The sequence below is a fragment of the Corylus avellana genome, chromosome 9 (genome assembly GCF_965113065.1).
Source record: "Corylus avellana chromosome 9, dhCorAvel1.hap1.2, whole genome shotgun sequence".
In the NCBI taxonomy this organism is placed as follows: domain Eukaryota; kingdom Viridiplantae; phylum Streptophyta; class Magnoliopsida; order Fagales; family Betulaceae; genus Corylus; species Corylus avellana.
The window spans coordinates 1,215,351-1,239,325 of NC_142498.1; the positions used below are offsets into that span (position 1 = coordinate 1,215,351).

A 23,975-nucleotide genomic window follows, 5' to 3' on the forward strand; every position below is an offset into this window, starting at 1 on the left:
GGTAAAGTCCACTTAACCTCCTTAAATTACTACCAAACTAATGACAATATACCCCATAATGCTAGCAAAATGACGAAATTACTCGTATAGAATTTTCAATAAGACAAAAATACCCATAAAATTTTGAAAAAAAATTAAATTTTATTATTTTTGTTTTTATTTTAGTAAGGGTAATTTCGTCATTTTTTAAAAAAATTGGGAGTACATTCTAATTGATTTGATAGTTTGAGGGATAAATTGTTACAATTAATAGTTTGTGAGGTAGATTGTCATTTGGATTGGGTGGTAGTTTGAGGAAGTCAAGTGGACTTTACTATTTTTTTTTTTTTTGGGGGGTTAAATCCATATGGAAGGATCACGTGAGTTTCACATGACCCAATTTGTTATAGCCTCGTTGAGATGTGGTAAAAATGCAATTATGCCTTTAAATAAAATTTTTTTAAAAAAAAATCCAAAACTTCGTTGGGCCTGCACGGTCACCAAACACTTAATTAAACTAATTAAACACTTAAAAAGCCTAATTTGTTGGGCCAATAAGCACACAACCATCAAAAAACCACATACTCTAAAAGAATGATATTCTGCAATATTAACTTTATATCAACCCAACTTTTAAATAAATCGTTAACAAAACAATTTTAATTACAACACAAGTTCACCTAGTCCAAAAATATAGAATGAAATATCAACCTTGGCTTGTAGCGAATACGCTTATTCCTTACAGATTGACTCGGGAAGGGTTAAAGTTAGAAGTTTGTTCTTCATTGCAGAAGAACTAGGAAGCCTTCACGCAAACTTTTTGAAAAAAGAAATATTGTAAGGTTTTATCTACCTCATTTGCAGACAACAAGTCAATCAAGATGGTTGCAGTGGTTGCATTTGCTGAAAAACCCTTGTTAACCATCATCAGGAGATAATTTATTGCCCATGATGTCTCATTATGTTGTAGTAACCCTTGAATGATTGTGTTGTATGTAAAATCATCAGCTGAGCAACCGTTCTTGTCCATTTTCTCAAGCAACTCACTCACTTCATTTAGTAGTCCCTCTTTGCAAAGCCCTTTGATCATTATAGTGCAAGTCCAAACATCAGGTTGCAACCCTTTGGTAGGAAGACTATTAAAGGGTTCTTTTGCAGTCATTAGTTTCCCAGCAGTACACATTACCATCAATCAAGATGTTGTAAATCACAAGATTAAAGTCCAACTTTTGGTCTTCCATTTCCAGAAATAATGCCATTGCCTCATAAAAATGTAGGTTCTTACAACGGCCGTCTAACAAAATAGCATATGTTTGTAGATTTGGATGTTGGCCACAAGCTTGCATCTCATGGAGTAGCTCTAATGCATTGTGAGGTCTCCTAGCTCGGCAAAACCCACCTATAAGAGTGTTGTAAGTGACAACATTGGGAATCATTCTGTTGTTAGACATTTCACAAAAGACTTATTGCCTCATCAATTCTTCTATATTTACAATATCCATGGACCAATATTTTATAGCTAACAATAGAAGGCAAACAACCCTTTTGAACTATTGTATTAAATATTTTGACACCTTCATCCACTCTATCTTTCAAACAAGAACATTCAATCAAAGAATTGTAAGTGACTACAGCAGTAGCAGCTGCAAGCTCAGATCAAACCCAGCCAATCCTCCCACGTGGAAAATATGCGGCTCCAATTTCCGAGCCCAAGAGGGTCCAAAGTCAAATTTTTGGACTTAATCGAGCTGAGAGGTCAGATCAAAATTTTTTTTTTTTTTTTTTTTAAAAAAAGGAACTCTGATAAAATTACAATTCTACCATTAAAAAATGCAATAAATATTATGTACGTAAGAATTTTATCTTCAAAACGTGATGTGACTTTTAAAATCGTCATTAGATTAAATCCAAGAGTAGTTTTCTGCCATGAACAAGGGATACCACAGCACATAGTTGAGGGTGATGCTAAGCAAGTTACGGATGCCATACAAGCTCGAGGAAAGATTGCCAGCATGTTTGGTCAACTAGTGGATGATGTTTTACTAGTATTAAATTCTTTTCTAAAATGGCAAATCCAACATGTGAATCGAGATGCAAACAAGGCAACCCATGGATTAGCCAAAGTGGCAATTACATAAGTCATAGATACAACTTGGTTGGAGGAAGTTTCTTTAAGTATCGGTGATATTGTTTTGACAAAATAATTGCTCTGTCAATGATTCATTAATGAAAGTTTATAAGATTTAGTAATCCATTGCAAATTCAATGTGATTATAAAAGGCACATCACCTTTAGGGAATAAAAGTCCTACGTATAACATTCCTCGTAAAACTATTAAGCACCCCAAACATTAATTTTGTATTACTTAAGAACTATTATAAAAACTTATGACTACAGAAAAGAGACATGATTTTCTGATTTGATCCAAAAATCACAACCCCAAAACCCCCCACATTAGCCAAAAAGTCACTGCCTCTTCCAATTTTGTTAAATTCAAAAGGTTTCCTTTTTGAATAGCCATACGAAGTAACCAATCTCCAACCCTCATAGATGGTCTTATTACGTTCCACTTCCAAATGGGAAAAAGATTAAAGGGAAGAAAGGAAGCCATTATGATCATGGTCTTCATTTTACTTGTGTTGATCAAAGTCCAAGTTGGCAACCCTAACCCCCCCTCGGATCTCCCTCCCATTCCGATTTCCTGCCGTGCCGGCGTTATACCACGACAAAACAACCTGCCTACGCTGAAAGTACACCCAATGGCAAAACTATGCCTCTCTAAATGTAAAATTAGATGTGGACGACATTTCGGTCCATCCCACACTCATGTACGAAATTCCCTTGGCTACGAGCTTTGCATTGTGCCATGCCTACCAAAATGCCTGCAAAATCCTTCATTTTATCCATAATTATTTTATTTTGCTTCTGTGGAAACCATGTTCACCAACATTGGGTATGGTATTAAATCCGAACCTTGGCCTGCTCTCTTTTTTTTTCGTCCATAATTTTTTTCATGTGTATTAATTAATTAATTTTCTTGTATAGATCTAATTAAGTAGGACAACATTTTTGTTTTTATTCACTTTTTGTGCTAGAATTGATTAATTTACTTATTTAAATTAAGTTTTGACTTTCTCCTCACGTGTAAGACCAAACAACACATACACACACACATATATATATATATATATATATATATATATAATATTTTAATTAAAAATACAGATAAATTGTGGAGTCGGTTGGATCACCAATTTTTTCAGAAGATTAAACTGATAAAAAATAATAAATTTAATTATTTAAATTAATATTTTTGCATGTTCTCGTGAAAATAGCAATATAAGGCTTTCACAGCGAAGGGGATGGAAACAATTCTACAACGTTGTCATGAGCAGAAGAATGAAAAAGCACTGTTTGAGTACATTTAGGGAGAGATACCAGTGCTTATGTTATAAAAATCAGTGCTTAATTAATTTTAAGAATATTTATGCTTTTTTTTTTTGGTCAAATTAAAGAATTTATGTTTATAAGTTGTTGCTTCTTGGTGCAATGATCTTATTTTGCACAATGTTTGAAATCCCATGTCGGATTCTTACTTTGTGAAATGCTCTTAATGTGCAGCTTCATAATTTCTCATAATCTGAGCACTACTTTACCCGCTTATGGTTTTCAGACATTCTTCAACTACTCATCTCAAAAACTTAAAACTTAAACTAAGGCTCGGTTTACATCGACGTAAAATGGTTTTCAGAAAATGATTTCCACATTTTACGGTGTTTACTTCGACGTAAAATAGTGGTCAACGGAAAATATTTTCCTTTTGACCGAAAATTCTTCTTTAATTTTCGGAAAATGATTTATGGTTTTCAAAACCGTAAACCATTTTCTGATTATGAGCATCTCATTCTTAAATCGATAGACCTTGTCAAGACCTGCACAGAATCTCGCCAGGACTTGACCGGGACTTGCCCATGACCCGCCCAGGACCTCCCCGGGACTTACCCCGAACTTGACCGAGACTCGCTCGGGACTTGACTGGGACCCGCCCGAGACCCTACATGGACCTGCCCAAGACCCGCCCGGGACTTGACTGGGACTTGCTCGGGACCTGCTCGGGACTTGACCGAGACTTGAATGGGACCCGCCCAGGACTTGCCCGGGACCCGTCTAGGACCCGCTCGGGACCTTACCGGGACTTGACCGAGATCGGCCTGGGACTTATCTAGGACCCCGGCGGGACCCACTTGGGACTTGCCCAGGACTTGACCGAGACCCGCTCGGGACTTGACCAAAACCCACCCGGGACTTGACCGAGACCTACCCAGGACTTGCCTAGGACCCCACCAAGACCCGCTCGAGACTTGACTGGACCTGCCCAAGTCTCGGTCGGGTCTCGGGCAAGTCCCGTCGGGGTCCTGGTCAAGTCCTGGGTAGGTTCCGGCAAAGTCCCGAGCAAGTCCCAGGCGGGTCCCTGTCAAGTCCCAGAGGGGTCCTGATCAAGTCCCGGGTAGGTCCCGGCGGGGTCCCGGGCAAGTCCTAATAAGGTCCCGGTCAAGTCCTGATCAAGTCCTGGGTGGGTCCCGGCAGGGTCCTGGGCAAGCTCGGTCAAGTCCCAACAGGGTCCCGAGCAGGTCCATGCGGGGTCTTGAACAAGTCCCGTGCAGGTCCCGGCGGGGATCTTATTGGAAGAAAAAAAATTATTTTCCTTGTGCACGGTAAACGCTGTAAAATGTTTTTGACAGAAAACATTTTCAGGAAAAATGGCTTTCTTGAAAATATTTTCCGACGAAAACCATTTTACGCCGAAGTAAACGGAGCCTAATATAAAGAAATAAATTATCGGACATTAAATTAAAAGAAAATTGAGATAGGTAATGGGATCTCTAATATATTGCACTATAATTAATATTCTTCTAAAAGCTAATTTCTAGACCAATTTTCACATATGGACCATGTTGTGAGATGTTTGAGTAACGTTATCTTATTGATATTCTTTTTTTTGGAAAAATATCTTATTGATATTCACTAAACAAAGAAGCAAGGAGATGATTATCATTAATTTCCTCTGGCTTATAAGTTGATCAACTACACTTGTACATACAGCTTGAAAGTATATCAAATAATATGAAACAAAAACTTTCTAATTGGGACTCTAACTCCTTGCAGCTTCACCAAAACCTTTTTTTTGTTATTTTGGTAACAAAAGTGGCTTAAATCTCCACTTTTCAGACTCACTACTTTAACAAAAAAAAATAGTGAAGTAAACAGTACTCACTAAATATAAAAATTACTATTGACTCACTTATTGATTAAACAACTCATTTCTCTCTATTCTTTTTTGTTTTTCGTTTCTCTTTTTTTTTTTTTTTAAGAATAAACAAATCTTTGAAAAATAATATTTAAATGGAATAGTAAAAGTGGATTGTTAAAATAGTGAGGCTGCTGCGAGTGTTCTAAAAATGTGAGTTGTTAAAATAACTAAAGGTATATTTTTGGTTATTTTGGTGATCAGTAAAATTTGGTGAGTCTGCTAGAAATGCTATAGATCAAATAATATGATTGTTGGTCCTTGTCGCATTAGTAATGAGTGCTAATAGTAGCCTATGGTATCCAAATCGAGCACCGAAGCTAAGTAAAGTTCAATGGCATTTACTATACAACCGAGTTATATTAGCTACATATGCTATTTTAGGAACTTTGTTTACCGATTGTTGTTCCTCCAATTTTTATGGTGCGACAAGATTGGAGCTTTATCATTAGCTTCCAATCCTAACTAGGGTTCATGCTTGTACCAAACCACAGGAATAAAATACCTCCATAGGTCCCACTACACGTGCCAGAGGACTCTTTGACATTATCTACAGGATTAGATACTCGGACCCTCGGATCAGGATTCCCTCCCATTGTGAGTAATTGGAGAATCTCCTTTTTTGAGATCTTAGCCATCAAAAGCATCTAAGAGTCTAAAATATCTAGGAATACAAAACTTAAAAATAAACCCAACATACCTAATTATAAATAATAAAAGCATTTATTTATTTGTTTTTTTTTTTAAATGATTGGAGGAGAAGCTACCCCATGGGGCGGCTCGCCGCCGCCGCTAGCCATCCCATGGGTGGCTGGGGGTGGCCGCATCTCGCACAGCCACCCCCAGCAGCCCATGAGGTGGATGTGCGGCCACTCCCAGCAGATCTGGGGGTGGTGCGCGACCACCCCCGAAAGGCTTAGGGTGGCCGCACGGCCACCCCATGGCCTTCTGGGGTGGCTGCGCGCCCACCCCTAGGCCATGGGGTGGGCGGAGCCGTCCCTTGTTTTTTTTTTTTTTTTTTTTTCATTTTGTTTTTAAATTAATTAATTTTTTAATTTAAATTTGATATAAAATTCTGTGTGATTGTGTTTGTATTTAAGTTTTAAGATTGAAATATTTTAAACCCTTAGATTCATCTAAGGGCTGAAATTAGAGAAAATGAAATTTTCATTCTCCCCCTCAAGTGGTGGATATCCTGATCCCGAACCCTCCTTCTAACTCTACAACTATTAGGGATAAAGTGTCCCATGTTATACAAATAGAGGAAAAATACAGAAAACGAAAATGCTCCTAAGGTGTGTTACAACGTCACTTTCCTTAAGAAAATATTTGCCCCCACCAGAATTGGTATGCAACAGGGTTTACAGCAAATTTTTCTCCAGGATACAATGGAGCCCAGAAACCTCTGTGTTTTTAACTGCGTTATGCACAAACGAAATTAAAACCCGAAAACACCCTAGACTTTCTATTCTAATCAGAGACAAAAAATAAAAGGATAATAAATATTTTTAAAATTCAAACAAGGGTAATAAAGAGAATTGAATTGTCATAGATAATTATCTATTATCAGATAATTTCGAATTTCAAAATAAAACTGCTATATTTTAAATTTCGAAGATAAAACTGCTGTTTTTAATTTCGAAATAAAACTGCTGTTTTGAATTTCGAAAATTAAACTGCTGTAAACTGTTAATCCAATTGGCACTTAAATCTGACCGTTAGATTAAATAATTATTTAATCTCAATCGTTAGATCAATAATCCAGTAGATCTAACCATTGGATCTACTTAAGAAGCATCCTACGGTTTAGATCAAACATCTAGATCGAACGATCTTGACCGTCCAAAAATGAATGGTCATGATCTGATCGCTCCGAGCTCCGATGCTAAGTGCCAAGTGCGCCACTAGCGCCTTACAGCCCACGCCGCGCGCGTCCGGTGCTTCGCACCGTACCATAACATGTATTAGGGTGTACCCTAGCATAGATCATTTAACAGCTTAAATTTGTTGGAACTTATAAATGCCAACAAAATCTTCACTCTTTCCAATGTGAGATAACTTTTATTCAATGCTCTTTAAAACCTTCTATTTAAAACATTTTCGAGACACAAAATAATATCTATATATATATATTTATTTTGAAAATATTTCAACAATCCCATGGGTCCCTCTAATCGATCAGCAGATACGGGCGCAGTACTAAAGGGGAACAAACCCTGAATTAAAGGATAAGCACGTCAAATCGTAAGAACAATAGATTTCAACCTTTTTCTCTCTCCTCACAGTGGCCACCGAGAAAACCCCATAAATGGGGGATTTCTCTCTCTCTAAGGATCTTTCCAATCGATCTTGGGCTCTCTCTTTCGAGCTCTACACGTGCTAGTTCTCTTAAGAACCTGAGCCATTCTTTCATACTCCATAACACGCATGCTAACTACTTAGCATTGGAGTGCCTTCGGCTCCGGCCAAATAACCTTTGATACTCTCTCTGTTTTGCAGGCACTACCATCACCACACAAGTGAGGGGCCATCTCAGTCTAGCCATGCCGTACGTAACTGTTACGGTAGTTTGCCCCGACTCAAAAATTGCTCCTACAGAAAAGATCTCATAATTACTTGCTTTTCTTTTTACTAAGGGCCTTACTATTGCTCTTTTTTGTTCCTTAGAGAGAAGCTAAGGATGTTGCATATTCAAATGAAGTTGATGCAGTTACTGAAGATGATAAGGCAGAGGCAGAGCTTACAACTCGACCAACGAGATTGAATATTTGAATTTGTAATCGTAATTTTTAGACATTTGTATGTTGATAGATCGTTAGACATATTGATTGATATATGATTTTGAGAAGGCTTGGAGATTATTTAAGCTATGATTTTATGTTTTCAGTAAAACATTTTAAGGTAACAATCAAACACTAGAAAAAAACAGTAGTCTTTACATTTTCGGTCTAAACCATCTAAGCCTAAATTACGAATATTTTTCCCACTCTTTCCACATATGACCTCAGACACGTCCATCCCTTCCAACAGGCCACAATCCCTCCAATCCCCGCACTAGAATAGAAGACATAATTATTAGACTACTGAATTATAAATATTTATAAACAAGCTTAACCAACTGAGTCGAGCTTTGTTCACAAAGTTCAAGTCAAGTCGAGTCGAGCTTTTGTGAGTACATCCTGTTTAATAATCAATCCTAGTTTAGTGTTGAAACTCAAGTCGTTTATTAAATGAAATCCAATGCCAAGCTTATGTGAACCAAACTCGAGCTTGTTCACGAGTGACGTTATTCGTTTACAGCCCTAATTGCATCATTAATTCTGTTTCAGAAAGAGAAATAGAAGAACTAACTTAGCGGCTTAAGAAAAATAAGTAAAAGAAGCCGCATAAGCACTTTTTTTCCAGCCAACATTTTCTGCTTTTTACAATCTCCATAAACATTTTGGGTTGGCATAAATGGGATTAGACGACACCGTTTTTAATTCATGGCATACCCTGTTTAAATTATGGCCGGTCAAATTGCCCGTACGTACGTAATGCTCATTGCATTGAAATGAGTCTTTTATACTGAACAAGTATACCTCATTGCTTTAAATGATTACTATCATTTTTTATTTTTTATTTTTTGTATTTTTCGGTGTTTGGTGTGATAGAAAATAATAGTAAAACTGAAAATGTTTTTGATTAACTTGACTGAAAAAAAACTTATTTAATTTTCATAAAATGATTTTTCTTTTTTAAAATTATAAACCATTTTTTAAGTTTGGGCTTCTTCTTAATTCTCAAATCATCAGAGTTCGCCACACCACCGTTGGAGGTTACCAGAAGTTGCCAGCCATTTTTTATCATTAATTGCTTATTTTCCATACGAGCCAAACGCCAAAAAATATTTTCAAGAAGGTCACTTTTTTTTTTTTTGAAAAATAATTTTGTTGAAAATATTTTCTGACAAAAAACACTTTATATATGTCAAACGTGCCTTAACCTTAATTGTGTTAAGAGGGTTATAAGCATGTAATAGAAAAGGTTTAGAACAATTTACACAGTAATTAAATAGGAAATTCCTTAATTAGTTTTTGAGACAAGGCCGGCCGGCTTGTGACTAATTTAACGTCTTCAAAAGTTCTACCCTACATTTTTGAAATATATATTTGGTAATATTTTACTATGTATCATATAATATTGCTGTAAAGAGTTTCTAAATAATTACTTAATTAATAACTCTTATAAAAACTTATGACCATAGACAATAGACATGATTTTATGATTTTATCCAAAAGCCACGACTACTCTAAAACCCAAAAAGTAAAGTCAAAAAATAAAAAAATAAAAAAATAAAACCCTAAAAGTAGCCAAAAAGTCATTTTAATTGGTCAAATCAAGAAGTTTAATTTTTCCCCCTTTCTAAAAGGTACCATTCTCCAAGTATTTATAATACTTGGAGAATGGTATTATAAATCCTCTCCCTCCCACTCCACTTTCCCGTCGTCTTGTCTCTTTTCCACAACAAAACGACCCGATAATACTGAGAGAACTCCTCGAAAAGTTACTTGAATGCATGTCTAGATGTATAACCAAATGTAGACGACAATACCATCCCAATTCCCGTGCCGACGAGCTTTGCTATGAACGATGCGTACGTCCATGGGGTATTAAATCCTAATCCCTGCTCTTTCTTTCTTTATTTATTTACTTTTTTCTACTCTCTATATTTCCGCATATGATAATTAAGGCTTTTTTTTTTTTTTTTTCCTGAAACCTTTCGTTAGTTAATTAGGAATTTGACCTCTAAAGTTTCTGAAATAACCCATTTTTGAGAATACAAATCAGTTTTCTTTTTTATTATTATTATTCTTATGATTTTATGTCTACATACATTAATATATATTCAAAGTTTTACATGAAATATTAATCCTTTAGGGCACCATGAGAATCGGATAGGGCATTTTTCCATTGACAATCGATCCATATGACTTACAAACAACCATTGATTTCAACTTATCTAAGCGAAATAATTTAAAACCGCATCATGTTTTTCAAAAAAAAAAAAAAAAAAGTTATGAAAGAGAAAGATTGACAGCTTATGGGGGTAATGTTTTAGGAGCTTTACTCTAGGATTTTGAACATTAAACCATTAACAATGAGGCTTAGGTGGCGCATAGGAGTGAATTTAAGATTGTGAGATTTTAAAAAGAGTAATGCTATAGAACACATTTTTTTTATCTTATAATGCTAATGTGGCAGTTCCAAAAATCGGTTGTGGCTGCACCATCAGCCTTGTGGGATAGTCTTCGGATAAAAATGTAGCTTCTAACATTACTCTTTAAAGAGAGAGAGAGAGAGAAATGTTATATATTATATAACTTTATCCCACAACTATTCCACAATGTCAATGTGACCGTCCTAACCAACTCTTGATTTTTTTTTTTTTTGGAGAAACTTGACTTAACCCTAAACTATCAAGGATTTTGCAATCATAACCTTAAATTATCAAAATTTGCAATGTTAGATTCCCAATTATTAGCCCCTTTTTCATATTCACTGATTATTAATTTCTTAATTGCTTGCAGCGAAGGAATTGAAAAATTGGAAATAATGGGACAACGTTGTCTTCAGCAGAAGAATGAAAAAAGTGTCTATATTTTTTTTTTCTAATTGAATAAGGAAAGGGTTACAAGGAAGGATCTTTCCCATTTCTGATCAAAGGAAGGAGAAGTGGGAGATCCTGAAAACGAAAAACGGGTGGACTCCCCAACAATAAACCCAAAATAAACTAAAACAACACAGAAATAAAAACTAAAGGAAAGGCCACCCCAGCAACAAAGCTCAAATGGTAAAAAACAGTGCAAATACAAGAACAAACTCTGGATCTAGTCCAAAAGGACCAAACAGCAGGCAATGGTAATTACCAATGATCCCAAAAGAATCATAAGCAAGCCGGGTTAGGGAGGGATACCGGAGCGCATGTTATGTCTATGAATTGATGAATTTTTAGACTCAAGCATTTCTTCAATAAAGTGGTCAATTTTATTAATGTTTATAAGCCTTTGTTTTGTCAAATTAAAGAATTTATGTTTATGTTACATAAATTGTTGTTACTTGGTGCAATGATGACCAAAACACAAATGCTGTTATTTTGCACATTAAAATATAAGTGAATGACCAAAGCCTTTATATATATATATATATATATATATATATATATGAGGAATGATACAGCTCCAACTTGAGGTCGATTAACTTGCAGCCAACTTTTTTCATATTTTTTTATTTTTAAAAATAACAAAATTAAAAATTAAAAAGGTTTCTGAAGCAATCATTTTTATTTTGGTCATTCTTTTATTTGATATTTAAAAAAAAAATTGTAATTTTCTTCATAATAATGAGCATTTTTAAAAACATTGGTCATTATTATGAATAAAAATACAATTTTTATTTAAAAAAAATACCAAAAAATAATGAGAAAATAAATAAAATAATAATGAGAGGAGATGAATAAAATAAATACTAAAAACCTATATATCTAGAAAGGAGAAAATAATAATGAGAGGAGAGAGAGGACAACAAATAAATAAAATAAATAAAAAAATAAAAGATGGGAGACAATTGTGTGGTGGTGGGGAGAGGAGATAAAAAGTAAAAAATAAAAAATGCTAACACTAATAGTCTCATAGAACTTTCGATTAATTGCCAGTATAGAATAGAAGAGAGGAGCCAATTAATCCCATGTGATTTCTCTATCTTTTATTTATTTCTATTCTTTTTTTTAAAAAAATAAAAAATAAAAAATAACCTTTAAATTTGTCCTTGGCTGAACTTAACACTGTAAGATAAATTAAAAATAAATAAATAAATAAAAAGAATAAGAAGAAAGAAGAAAAAAAGAAGAGATATATGGATAAAAAAAGTAAAAGAGAGATATTATGAAAAGTGATGCTATGGACCATTTTTTTATGCTCTAAAAGTTGATGTGACTTTCGAAATTAACATTTAATGATAATTTAATGATAATTCAATTATGATTCATCTAAAATTTAATGATAATTTTAAAAATCACATCAATTTTAAGAGAATAAAAAGACAGTTTCTAGTATTACTCTGTTAGAAAACTTTTAAGGCATAATGAGTGCATAACGTAACGTGTGAAGGAAACCAAAACCTAAGAATTGACATTAGACAGAGGTAGGAAGGTACAGGAAAGAGCTTGAACCAAGCCAACCCGTCACAAGGCAAGCTTAAATCTACTATAACAGTAGATGCAATCCTGCAATTAAGCAATAAAAATATATTTATAGTAAAATACTCTTTTATTGGGAAACACACGTACAATTACTTTTTAGATGAGCATTAATCAAACAAAATTTTTTTTTTTTTTGGGTTTGGTTCTCCGTACGAGCAGCGTACGTTGAATAATTATTCTTTAATTAATTCCCTCCCAATATATCAGATCCATATATCGATCGATCAGTGAATGGCCGCCACGGGCACAGGAATACTGTGCAGCACCACCGTCTCGACGGTCAAACCGGGCCCAAACCCGAAGAGAACACCCCACTCCAGCCCTTCTCCGGTGGTGGCCTTTCCTTGCTCCACAGAATTCTTCCTCATCTCGTCCAATATGAAGAGCACACATGCACTCACCATGTTCCCGTACTCGCTCAGAACGTGCCTAGTTCCTCTGAGCTTCTCCTCTTTCAGTCCCAGCTTCAACTCAACCTGGTCAAGAATGGCCGACCCGCCCGGGTGTGCAACCCAAAACAGGGAGTTCCAATCCCTTATACCCAGCGGAGCAAAAGCCTCCACCAAGCTTTTCTCAATGTTCTTGGATATTATCTCCGGCACGTCCTTCGACAAGTGAAAGGTAAGACCCACCTCGCGCAAGTGTGAATCAATGGCACCGTCAGAGTCGGGAAGAATTGTCTGGGACGCCGATACGAGTTGGAAAAGTGGGCGTTCATTAATGGATGTATCGGGGTCGGCACCCACAATGATTGCTGCGGCACCATCACCGAAAAGGGCCTGACCCACGAGGGAGTCCAAGTGGGTATCAGTGGGCCCACGGAAAATGACAGCTGTGATCTCGGAGCAGACGACGAGAACACGAGCACCTTTGTTGTTCTCGGCCAAGTCCTTGGCGAGACGGAGGACGGTGCCACCGGCGAAGCAACCCTGCTGGTACATCATCAAGCGCTTGACGGAGGGTCGAAGGCCGAGGAGCTTGGTGAGTTGGTAATCCGCACCGGGCATGTCTACACCTGAGGTTGTACAGAAGACGAGGTGGGTGATCTTGGATTTGGGCTGCCCCCACTCTTTGATTGCCTTTGTTGCCGCTTCCTTCCCAAGCTTTGGCACCTCCGCCACCACTATGTCTTGACGCGCGTCAAGAGACGGAGCCATGTACGCACACATGTTGGGATTTTCCTTGAGAATATTTTCATCCAAGTGCATGTAACGTTTCTTTATCATCGATTTATCACCTGCATGCACGTTAATTCCATTTGTTAATTAAATCCACAACAAGTAATTATTAAGTGGTTACTTATTAATATAAGTGACCACTTTATTAATTTGGCATATATATATATATATCTCGATCAGATGTAAATTCAAGATCATTAATTAAAAATTAATTAAGCACATACAAATTCGTCTGAACTTCTCCTTCAACTCGGTCATGTGCTCGCTGTTGGTGATCCGGAAGTAATAGTCGGGATAGTCAGCTTGAGAGACGCAGTTGGAGGGAGTGGCTGTGCCAATGGCTAAAATGTTGGCGGGACCATGTGCTCGCTGAGCATTTCGAATTTCCTCCACCGACGCCATCGATCTGTTCGTGTCGGCCCTTTCAAAAGATCGAGCAAGGAAGTCGGAATCTCTTTTGAAGCTTTGCTGTGAAATCTTGTGCTTTGGATGCAGTTACGGAGAAACCAGTAGCTCAGTTTTATAGGAGGGAATTGGGTAGGTTGAGTTAAGAAAATCTAAGAGATGCAAAGAGAGAAGTTTATTGCTTAACTTTCACTGAGAGGTACACGGTAATATATATACAAAAGGTACACTAAAAAATAAGGAATGAAAACATACACTGATTTACAATAATACAGAAGATATCAATTACAGCCCAATTGCCTTATGTGAGATATATTCTGTTGATGTGTTTCCTTATAGCTGTTGAGAGTTCTTTGCTATTTTTCCTTACTGATGTGTTTCCTTGTAAATCTTGAGAAGGCCTTGTTGTCTGCATATTAATGGTTTCCTTGTAAGGCAGAGAATGTTTCCTTGGTTAGTTGCCCATGCTTTCCTTAGTTGGTGTCAACGTTTCTCCACAGCTGTAGAATATAGGAGCTGATTGCTTGACAGCTTGCATGGTTGATAGTGTTTCCTTAATTGGTGTCAATGGGTCTTCACAGCAGGATGTCATAGCTGGATGGTTGACAGCTTGCAAGGCTTTTCACTACAAAAAAAGGATTTTTTATTGACATAGGTTTACTGACGTGTCAGGCTGTCTGACACGTCAGTAAACCCTCCTGACGGGGCAATCCTGACGTGTTTCAGTCGTGAAAAATGTGGGTGTCAGGAATTGGCAATTTCTGACGTGCCAAATATGGCACGTCAGAAATTCCTGACGTGCTAGATCCAACACGTCAGAAAATACTGACGTGTTGGATTTAACACGTCAGGAAAATTTTTTGACGTGTCAAATTCTGACACGTCAAAAAAATTTCTAATGTGTCAAATTTTGACACGTCAGTAAATTTTTTTAATTAAAAAAAAATCTAGGAAAAAATTAAAAAAAGAAAAATTAATTTTTTTAATAATTTTAAATTTCCTGACGTGCCAAAATTGACACGTCAGGAAATTTAAAATTATTAAAAAAAATTATTTTTCTTTTTTAAAAAATTTTCTGGATTTTTTTTTTTTCAATTAAAAATATTTTTTTTAGTCTGAACAGTACATTTCTTCTTCCCCCCAGCTACATTTCTTCTTCCCCCCAGCTCTCTCCCTGCTGCCTTCTTCCTTCCTCCATTTGCACTCTCTCTCTCTCTCTCTCTTCTTTCCTCCATTTTCAAAAACCCAAACCCAAAAAATCTTCAAAAAATCAAAAACCCAAATCAAAATATAAACTTTATCCTTCTTCCTTCTTCTATCTTCTTCTCTTCAAATCAAAAATCAAAAATCTCTCAAATCAAATCAAAATAAACCAAATCAGAGCTTCTTCAAATCAAAAATCTCTCTTATTCGATCCTCTTCTCTTCTCCTTTATTTTTATTTTTTATTTTTTATTTTTTATTTTTTTCTGCTGCTTCTCTTCTCTTCTCCTTCTTTTTCTTTTTTTTTCTTCTGCTTCTTCGATCTTCTGATCTTCTCTCTTTCTCTCTTTTTTTTTTTTTTTTTTTTTTTTTTCTTTTCTCTTCTTCGATCTTCTGATCTTCTCTTCTTTTTTTTTTTTTTTTCTTCGATCTTCTCTTCTCCTTTTGTTTTTTTTTTTCTTCTTGATCTGCTTTTCTTCTAGCAGCTGTGCAGAGAGAGTGAGAGCGAAGAGGGAGATTCAAAGAGATTGAGAGAGAAGAGGGAGATTAAAAGAGAGAAAAAAAATTTGGAATTAAATAAGAAAAATAGATCTGGGGAAATAATAAATAATAAAAGAGAGAAAGAAGAGAGAAAATTAAATTGAACGTCAAAAATTTACAATATATATATATACCTGATATTTAAAAAAAAAAGTAAAAATAAAAATACTGACGTGCTAAATTAGCACTTCAGTAATTTATAATATTATATATATATATATATATATATATATACCAGATAAAAAAAAAAAAAAAAAAAATAGAAGGCAAGTGCGATGGGCCATGCTGCCTGCTGGCCTTCCAAGGCAAATCCTGACGTGCCTCAGGAATATATATATATAAAGAAGAAAAAAAAAAAAAAAAAAAAAGATAAAAGAAATTCTGACGTACCATATGTGGCACGTCAGAAATTCTTGACGTGCCAGATTTAGCACGTCAAGAATTCCTGACGTGCCAAATTCCTGACGTGCCACATATGGCACGTCAAGAATTCCTTTTATTATATATATATATATATATATATATATATATATATATTCCTGACGTGCCTCAGGAATATATATATATATATAAACAATTTTAATTACAACACAAGTTCACCTAGTCCAAAAATATAGAATGAAATATCACCTTGGCTTGTAGCGAATACGCTTATTCCTTACAGATTGACTCGGGAAGGGTTAAAGTTTGATGGTTGTTCTTCAATCTTCATTGGAGAAGAACTAGGAAGCCTTCACACAAACTTTTGAAAAAAGAAATACTGTAAGGTTTTATCTACCTCATTTGTAGACAACAAGTCAATCAAGATGGTTGCAGTGGTTGCATTTGCTGAAAAACCCTTGTTAACCATCATCAGGAGATAATTTATTGCCCATGATGTCTCATTATGTTGTAGTGACCCTTGAATGGTTGTGTTATACGTAACATCATCAGCTGAGTAACCGTTCTTGTCCATTTTCTCAAGCAACTCACTCACTTCATTTAGTAGTCCCTCTTTACAAAGCCCTTTGATCATTATAGTGTAAGTCCGAACATCATGTTGCAACCCTTTGGTAGGAAGACTATTAAAGGGTTCTTTTGCAGTCATCAGTTTCCTTGCAGTACACATACCATCAATCAAGACGTAAATCACAAGATTAAAGTCGAACTTTTGGTCTTCCATATCCAGAAATAATGCCATTGCCTCATAAAAATGTAGGTTCTTACAATGGCCGTCTAACAAAATAGCATATGTTTGTAGATTTGGACGTTGGCCACAAGCTTGCATATCATGGAGTAGCTCTAATGCATTGTGAGGTCTCCTAGCTCGGCAAAACCCACCTATAAGAGTGTTGTAAGTGACAACATCGGGAATCATTCTGTTGTTAGACATTTCACAAAAGACTTATTGCCTCATCAACTCTTCTATATTTACAATATCCATGGATCAATATGTTATAGCTAACAATAGAAGGCGAACAACCCTTTCGAACTATTGTATTAAATATTTTGACACATTCATCCGCTCTATCTTTCAAACAAGAACACTCAATCAAAGAATTGTAAGTCACTACAGCAATAGCAGCTGTAAGCTTAGGCCAAACCCAGCCAATCCTCTCACGTTGGAAAATATGCGGTTCCAACTTCCGAGCCCAAGAGGGTCCGAAGTAAAATTTTTGGACTTAATCGAGCTGAGAGGTCAGATCAAACCTTTTTTTTTTAAAAAAAAGGAACTCTAATAAAATTACAATTCTACCATTAAAAAATGCAATAAATGTGATGTACGTAAGAATTTTATCTCCAGAACGTGATGTAACTTTTAAAATTGTTATTAGATTAAATCCAAGAGTAATTTTCTTCCATGAACAAGGGATACCACAGCTCATAGTCGAGGGCAATGCTAAGCAAGTTACGGATGCCATACAAGCTCGAGGAAAGATTGCCTGCATGTTTGGTCAACTAGTGGATGATGTTTTACTGGTATTAAATTCTTTTCCAAAATGGCAAATCCAACATGTGAATCGAGATGCAAACAAGGCAACCCACGGATTAGCCAAAGTGGCAATTACATAAGTCATAGATACAACTTGGTTGGAGGAAGTTTCTTTATGTATCGGTGATATTGTTTTGACAGAACAATTACTCTGTCAATAATTCATTAATGAAAGTTTACAAGATTTAGTAATCCATTACAAATTCAATGTAATTATAAAAGGCACATCACCTTTAGGGAATAAAAGTCCTACTCCTACATATAACATTCCTCGTAAAACTATTGCACCCCATACATTAATTTTGTATTACTTAAGAAATATTAGAAAAACTTGTGACTACAGAAAAGTGACATGATTTTCTGATTTGATCCAAAAATCACAACCCCAAAACCCCCCACATTAGCCAAAAAGTCACTGCCTCTTCCAATTTTGTTAAATTCAAAAGGTTTCCTTTTTGAATACCCATACAAAGTAACTAATCTCCAATCCTCATAGATGGCCTTATTATGTTCCACTTCCAAATGGGAAAAAGATTAAAGGGAAGAAAGGAAGCCATTATGATCATGGTCTTCATTTTACTTGTGTTGATCAAAGTCCAAGTTGGCAACCCTAACCCCCCTCGGATCTCCCTCCCACTCCGATTTCCCGCCGTGCCGGAGTTATACCACGACAAAACAACCCGCCTACGCTGAAAGTACACCCAATGGCAAAACTATGCCTCTCTAAATGTAAAATTAGATGTGGACGACATTTCCGTCCATCCCATACTCATGTACGAAATTCCCTTGGCTACGAGCTTTGCATTGTGCCATGCGTACCAAAATGCCTGCAAAATCCTTCATTTTATCCATAATTATTTTATTTTGCTTCTGTGGAATCCATGTTCACCAACATTGGGTATGGTATTAAATCCGAACCTTGGCCTGCTCTCTTTTTTTTTCGTCCATAATTTTTTTCATGTGTATTAATTAATTAATTTTCTTGTATAGATCTAATTAAGTAGGACAACATTTTTGTTTTTATTCACTTTTTGTGCTAGAATTGATTAATTTACTTATTTAAATTAAGTTTTGACTTTCTCCCCACCTGTAGGACCAAACAACACGAGTAGTGATAGAACTTACGCCTAGCGTGCATCAACAGTGATGCACGCCAGGCAAAAAAAAAAAAATTTATTATTATTTTATTATTTTAATTTTTTTTTTTAAAAAAAAAAGAAAAATTTTTTTTGCCTGGCGTGCATCACTGTTGATGCACACCAGGCGTAAGTTCTGTCACTACTCAAACAACACACACACACACACACACACACACACACACATATATATATATATATATATATATATATATATATATATATAATATTTTAATTGAAAATACAGATAAATTGCGGAGTCGGTTGGATCACCAATTTTCTCAGAAGATTAAACTGATAAAAAATAATAAATTTAATTATTTAAATTAATATTTTTGCATTTTCTTGTGAAAATAGCAATATAAGGCTTTCACAGCGAAGGGGATGGAAACAATTCTACAACGTTGTAATTAGCAGAAGAATGAAAAAGCTCTGTTTGAGTACATTTAGGGAGAGATACCAGTGCTTATGTTATAAAAACCAGTGCTTAATTAATTTTAAGAATATTTATGCATTTTTTTTTTGTCAAATTAAAGAATTTATGTTTATGTTACATAAGTTGTTGTTTCTTGGTGCAATGATCTTATTTTGAACAATGTTTGAAATCCCATGTCGGATTCTTACTTTGTGAAATGCTCTTAATGTGCAGCTTCATAATTTCTCATAATTTGAGCACTACTTTACCCGCTTATGGTTTTCAGACATTCTTCAACTACTCATCTCAAAAACTTAAACTAAGGCTCGGTTTAAATGGTTTTCAGAAAATGATTTCCACATTTTACAATGTTTACTTCGACATAAAATAGTGGTCAACGGGTTGAAAATATTTTCGGACAAAAAACATATTATGTCAAACGTGCCTTAACCTTAATTGTGTTAAGAAGGTTATAAGCATGTAATAGAAAAGGTTTAGAACAATTTACACAGTAATTAAATAGGAAATTCCTTAATTAGTTTTTGAGACAAGGCCGGCTTGTGACTAATTTAACGTCTTCAAAAGATCTACCCTACATTTTTGAAATATATATTTGGTAATATTTTACTATGTATCATATAATATTGCTGTAAAGAGTTTCTAAATAATTACTTAATTAATAACTCTTATAAAAACTTATGACCATAGACAATAGACATGATTTTATGATTTTATCCAAAAGCCACGACGACTCTAAAACCCTAAAAGTAATGTCAAAAAATAAAAAATAAAAAATAAAACCCTAAAAGTAGCCAAAAAGTCATTTTAATTGGTCAAATCAAGAAGTTTAATTTTTCCCCCTTTCTAAAAGGTACCATTCTCCAAGTATTTATAACCTCATATATGGTCTTATTATTATCCACTTGCAAATGGCAAAATTATTAATGAGAGGGAAAAAGCAAACTATTGTGATGGTCTTGATTTTAGTTGTGTTCATCAAAGTGCAAATTGGTGATCACCCTAACCCTCTCCCTCCCACTCCACTTTCCCGTCGTCTTGTCTCTTTTCCACAACAAAACGACCTGATAATACTGAGAGAACTCCTCGAAAAGTTACTTGAATGCATGTCTAGATGTATAACCAAATGTAGACGACAATACCATCCCAATTCCCGTGCCGACGAGCTTTGCTATGAACGATGCGTACGTCCATGGGGTATTAAATCCTAATCCCTGCTCTTTCTTTCTTTATTTATTTACTTTTTTCTACTCTCTATATTTCCGCATATGATAATTAAGGCTTTTTTTTTTTTTTTTTTTTTCTGAATCCTTTCGTTAGTTAATTAGGAATTTGACCTCTAAAGTTTCTGAAATAACCCATTTTTGAGAATACAAATCAGTTTTCTTTTTTATTATTATTATTCTTATGATTTTATGTCTACATACATTAATATATATTCAAAGTTTTACATGAAATATTAATCCTTTAGAGCACCATGAGAATCGGATAGGGCATTTTTCCATTGACAATCGATCCATATGACTTACAAACAACCATTGATTTCAACTTATCTAAGCGAAATAATTTAAAACCGCATCATGTTTTTCAACAAAAAAAAAAAAAAAGTTATGAAAGAGAAAGATTGACAGCTTATGGGGGTAATGTTTTAGGAGCTTTACTCTAGGATTTTGAACATTAAACCATTAACAATGAGGCTTAGGTGGCGCATAGGAGTGAATTTAAGATTGTGAGATTTTAAAAAGAGTAATGCTATAGAACATATTTTTTTTATCTTATAATGCTAATGTGGCAGTTCCAAAAATCGGTTGAGGCTGCACCATCAGCCTTGTGGGATAGTCTTCGGATAAAAATGTAACTTCTAACATTACTCTTTAAAGAGAGAGAGAAAGAGAGAAATGTTATATATTATAACTTTATCCCACAACTATTCCACAATGTTAACGTGACTGTCCTAACCAACTCTTGATTTTTTTTTTTGGAGAAACTTGACTTAACCCTAAACTATCAAGGATTTTGCAATCATAACCTTAAATTATCAAAATTTGCAATGTTAGATTCCCAATTATTAGCCCCTTTTTCATATTCACTGATTATTAATTTCTTAATTGCTTGCAGCGAAGGTAAAATTGGAAATAATGGGACTACGTTGTCTTCAGCAGAAGAATGAAAAAAGTGTCTATTTGAATACATTTAGGGAGGGATACCGGGGCGCATGTTATGTATATGAATTGATAAATTTTTAGACTCAAGCATTTATTCAATAAAGTGGTCAATTTTATTAATGTTTATAAGCCTTTCTTTTGTCAAATTAAAGAATTTATGTTTATGTTACATAAATTGTTGTTACTTGGTGCAAGGATGACCAAAACACAAATGCTCTTATCTTATTTTGCACATTAAAATATAAAATGTGAAATAAGGTAAATTGTAGGAAAGTGAAAGCAAAGAAAGAGAGAGACATAAATTTGAGGCAGTCGCTAATTAATATATATATATATATATATATATATATATATATATATATAGGAATGATACAGCTCCAACTTGAAGTCAACTTGCAGCCAACATTTTTCTTATTTTTTTATTTTTAAAAATAACAAAATTAAAAATTAAAAAAGTTTCTGAAGCAATAATTTTTATTTTGGTCATTCTTTTATTTGATATTTAAAAAAAAAAATTGTATTTTTCTTCATAATAATGAGCATTTTTAAAAACATTGGTCATTATTATGAATAAAAATACAATTTTTATTTTAAAAAAAATACCAAAAAATAATGAGAAAATAAATAAAATAATAATGAGAGGAGATGAATAAAATAAATACTAAAAACCTATATATCTAGAAAGGAGAAAATAATAATGAGAGGAGAGAGAGGACAACAAATAAATAAAATAAATAAAACAATTGTGTGGTGGTGGGGAGAGGAGATGAATAAAATAAAAAGCCCTTGGACTGGGAGAGAAAATGAGGGCAGGAAGCGGACCCAGGGGTAAAATAATATAGGGGAAAGTCTACATAACCCCCTCAAACTACCACTCAATTGACAATGTCCCCCCCAAACTTTCAATTGTGAAAATGTCCCACCCAAACTATCAAAAATTGTCAATGTTCCCCCCAATGATGAAATTACCCTTAGTAAATTTTTTTTTTTAAATAAAAACTAAAACTTCTAGAAAAAACCTAAAACTAACAAAAAAAAAAAAAAATCCAAACGTTGGCCAATATATATATACATATTTTTTTAAATCAATTTTATAAGAAAAAAAATTTTAAAAATCTCGATTCTGTTTTTATATATAAAAATTGAAAATTTTTCGTTTTTATTTTTATTTTTATTTTTGTTTTATAATTTTATTTAAATAAAAATTTACGTTTAAAAAAAATAAAATTTTCGTTTAATAAAATGAAATTTTTTGTTTTTTAAATTAAATAAAAAAAAATATAGTTTTTTTTAAATAAAAATTTCCGTTTTAAAAAAAATAAAATAAAAATTTTTGTTTAAAAAAAATGTTTTTTTTTAAATATTATTTTTAAATTAAATTTTTTCGTATTTTAAAGAAAATATATATTTTTTTTGAATTTATATGGGTATTTTTGTCTTATTGAGAAATTTATAGGGGAATTTTTGTCTTAATTGTTAGTCTTGGGGAGGACATTGATAATATTTTGGTAGTTTAGAGGGGACATTATCACAATTGAAAGTTTGGGAAGGACATTGTCAATTTGGTGGTAGTTTGAGGGGGGTATATAGACTTTACCCAATAATATATATATATAATTTTGGAACCGGGACCCCCCAGGAAAAAATTCCTGGGTCCACCCCTGATGTTGTGATTTTTTATCCGTTGTCGGTGGCAATGCTAACACTCATAGTCTCATAAAACTTTCGATTAATTGCCAATATAGAATAGAAGAGAGGAGCCAATTCATCCCATGTGATTTCTCTGTCTCTTATTTATTTTTATTCTTTTTTTTTTTTAAAAAAAAAAAAACCTTTAAATTTGTCCTGGGCTGAACTTAACACTGTAAGATAAATTAAAAATAAATAAATAAATAAAAAGAATAAGAAGAAAGAAGAAAAAAAGAAGAAGAGATATATGAATAAAAAAAGTAAAAGAGAGATATTATGAAAAGTGATGCTATATACCATCTCCTTTATCCTCTTAAAGTTGATGTGACTTTCAAAATTACCATTGGATCAAAATTCAAATATAATTCATCTAAAATTTAATTGTAATTTTAAAAATCACATCAATTTTAAAAAAATAAAAGAATAGTTTCTAGCATTACTATATTAAAAAACTTTATACGCATAATGAGTACATAATGTAACATGCGAAGGAAACCAAAACCTAAGAATTGACATTAGACAGAGGCAGGAAGGTACAGGAAAGAGCTTGAACCAAGCCAACCCGTCACAAGGCAAGCTTAAATCTACTATAACAGTAGATGCAATCCTGCAATTAAGCAATAAAAATATATTTATAGTAAAATACTCTTTTATTGGGAAACACACGTACAATTACTTTTTAGATGAGCATTAATCAAACAAAAATTTTTTTTTTTTTTTTGGTTTGG

General features: G+C 34.2%; 1 protein-coding gene and 1 pseudogene across 1 annotated transcript; both read right to left on the reverse strand.

The window, feature by feature from the left end:
- Positions 1-775: 775 nt before the first annotated feature.
- Positions 776-1,436, reverse strand: LOC148583559 (uncharacterized; annotated as a pseudogene).
- Positions 1,437-12,668: 11,232 nt separating this feature from the next.
- Positions 12,669-14,332, reverse strand: LOC132189030 (chalcone synthase-like). Its single transcript, XM_059603504.2, has 2 exons — positions 13,930-14,332; positions 12,669-13,764 (listed from the first exon to the last, which is right to left on the reverse strand). Exons 1-2 carry the CDS (start codon positions 14,105-14,107, stop codon positions 12,752-12,754), a joined length of 1,191 nt encoding a protein of 396 aa, XP_059459487.1. The 5' UTR covers positions 14,108-14,332; the 3' UTR covers positions 12,669-12,751.
- Between the last annotated feature and the right edge of the window lie 9,643 nt (positions 14,333-23,975).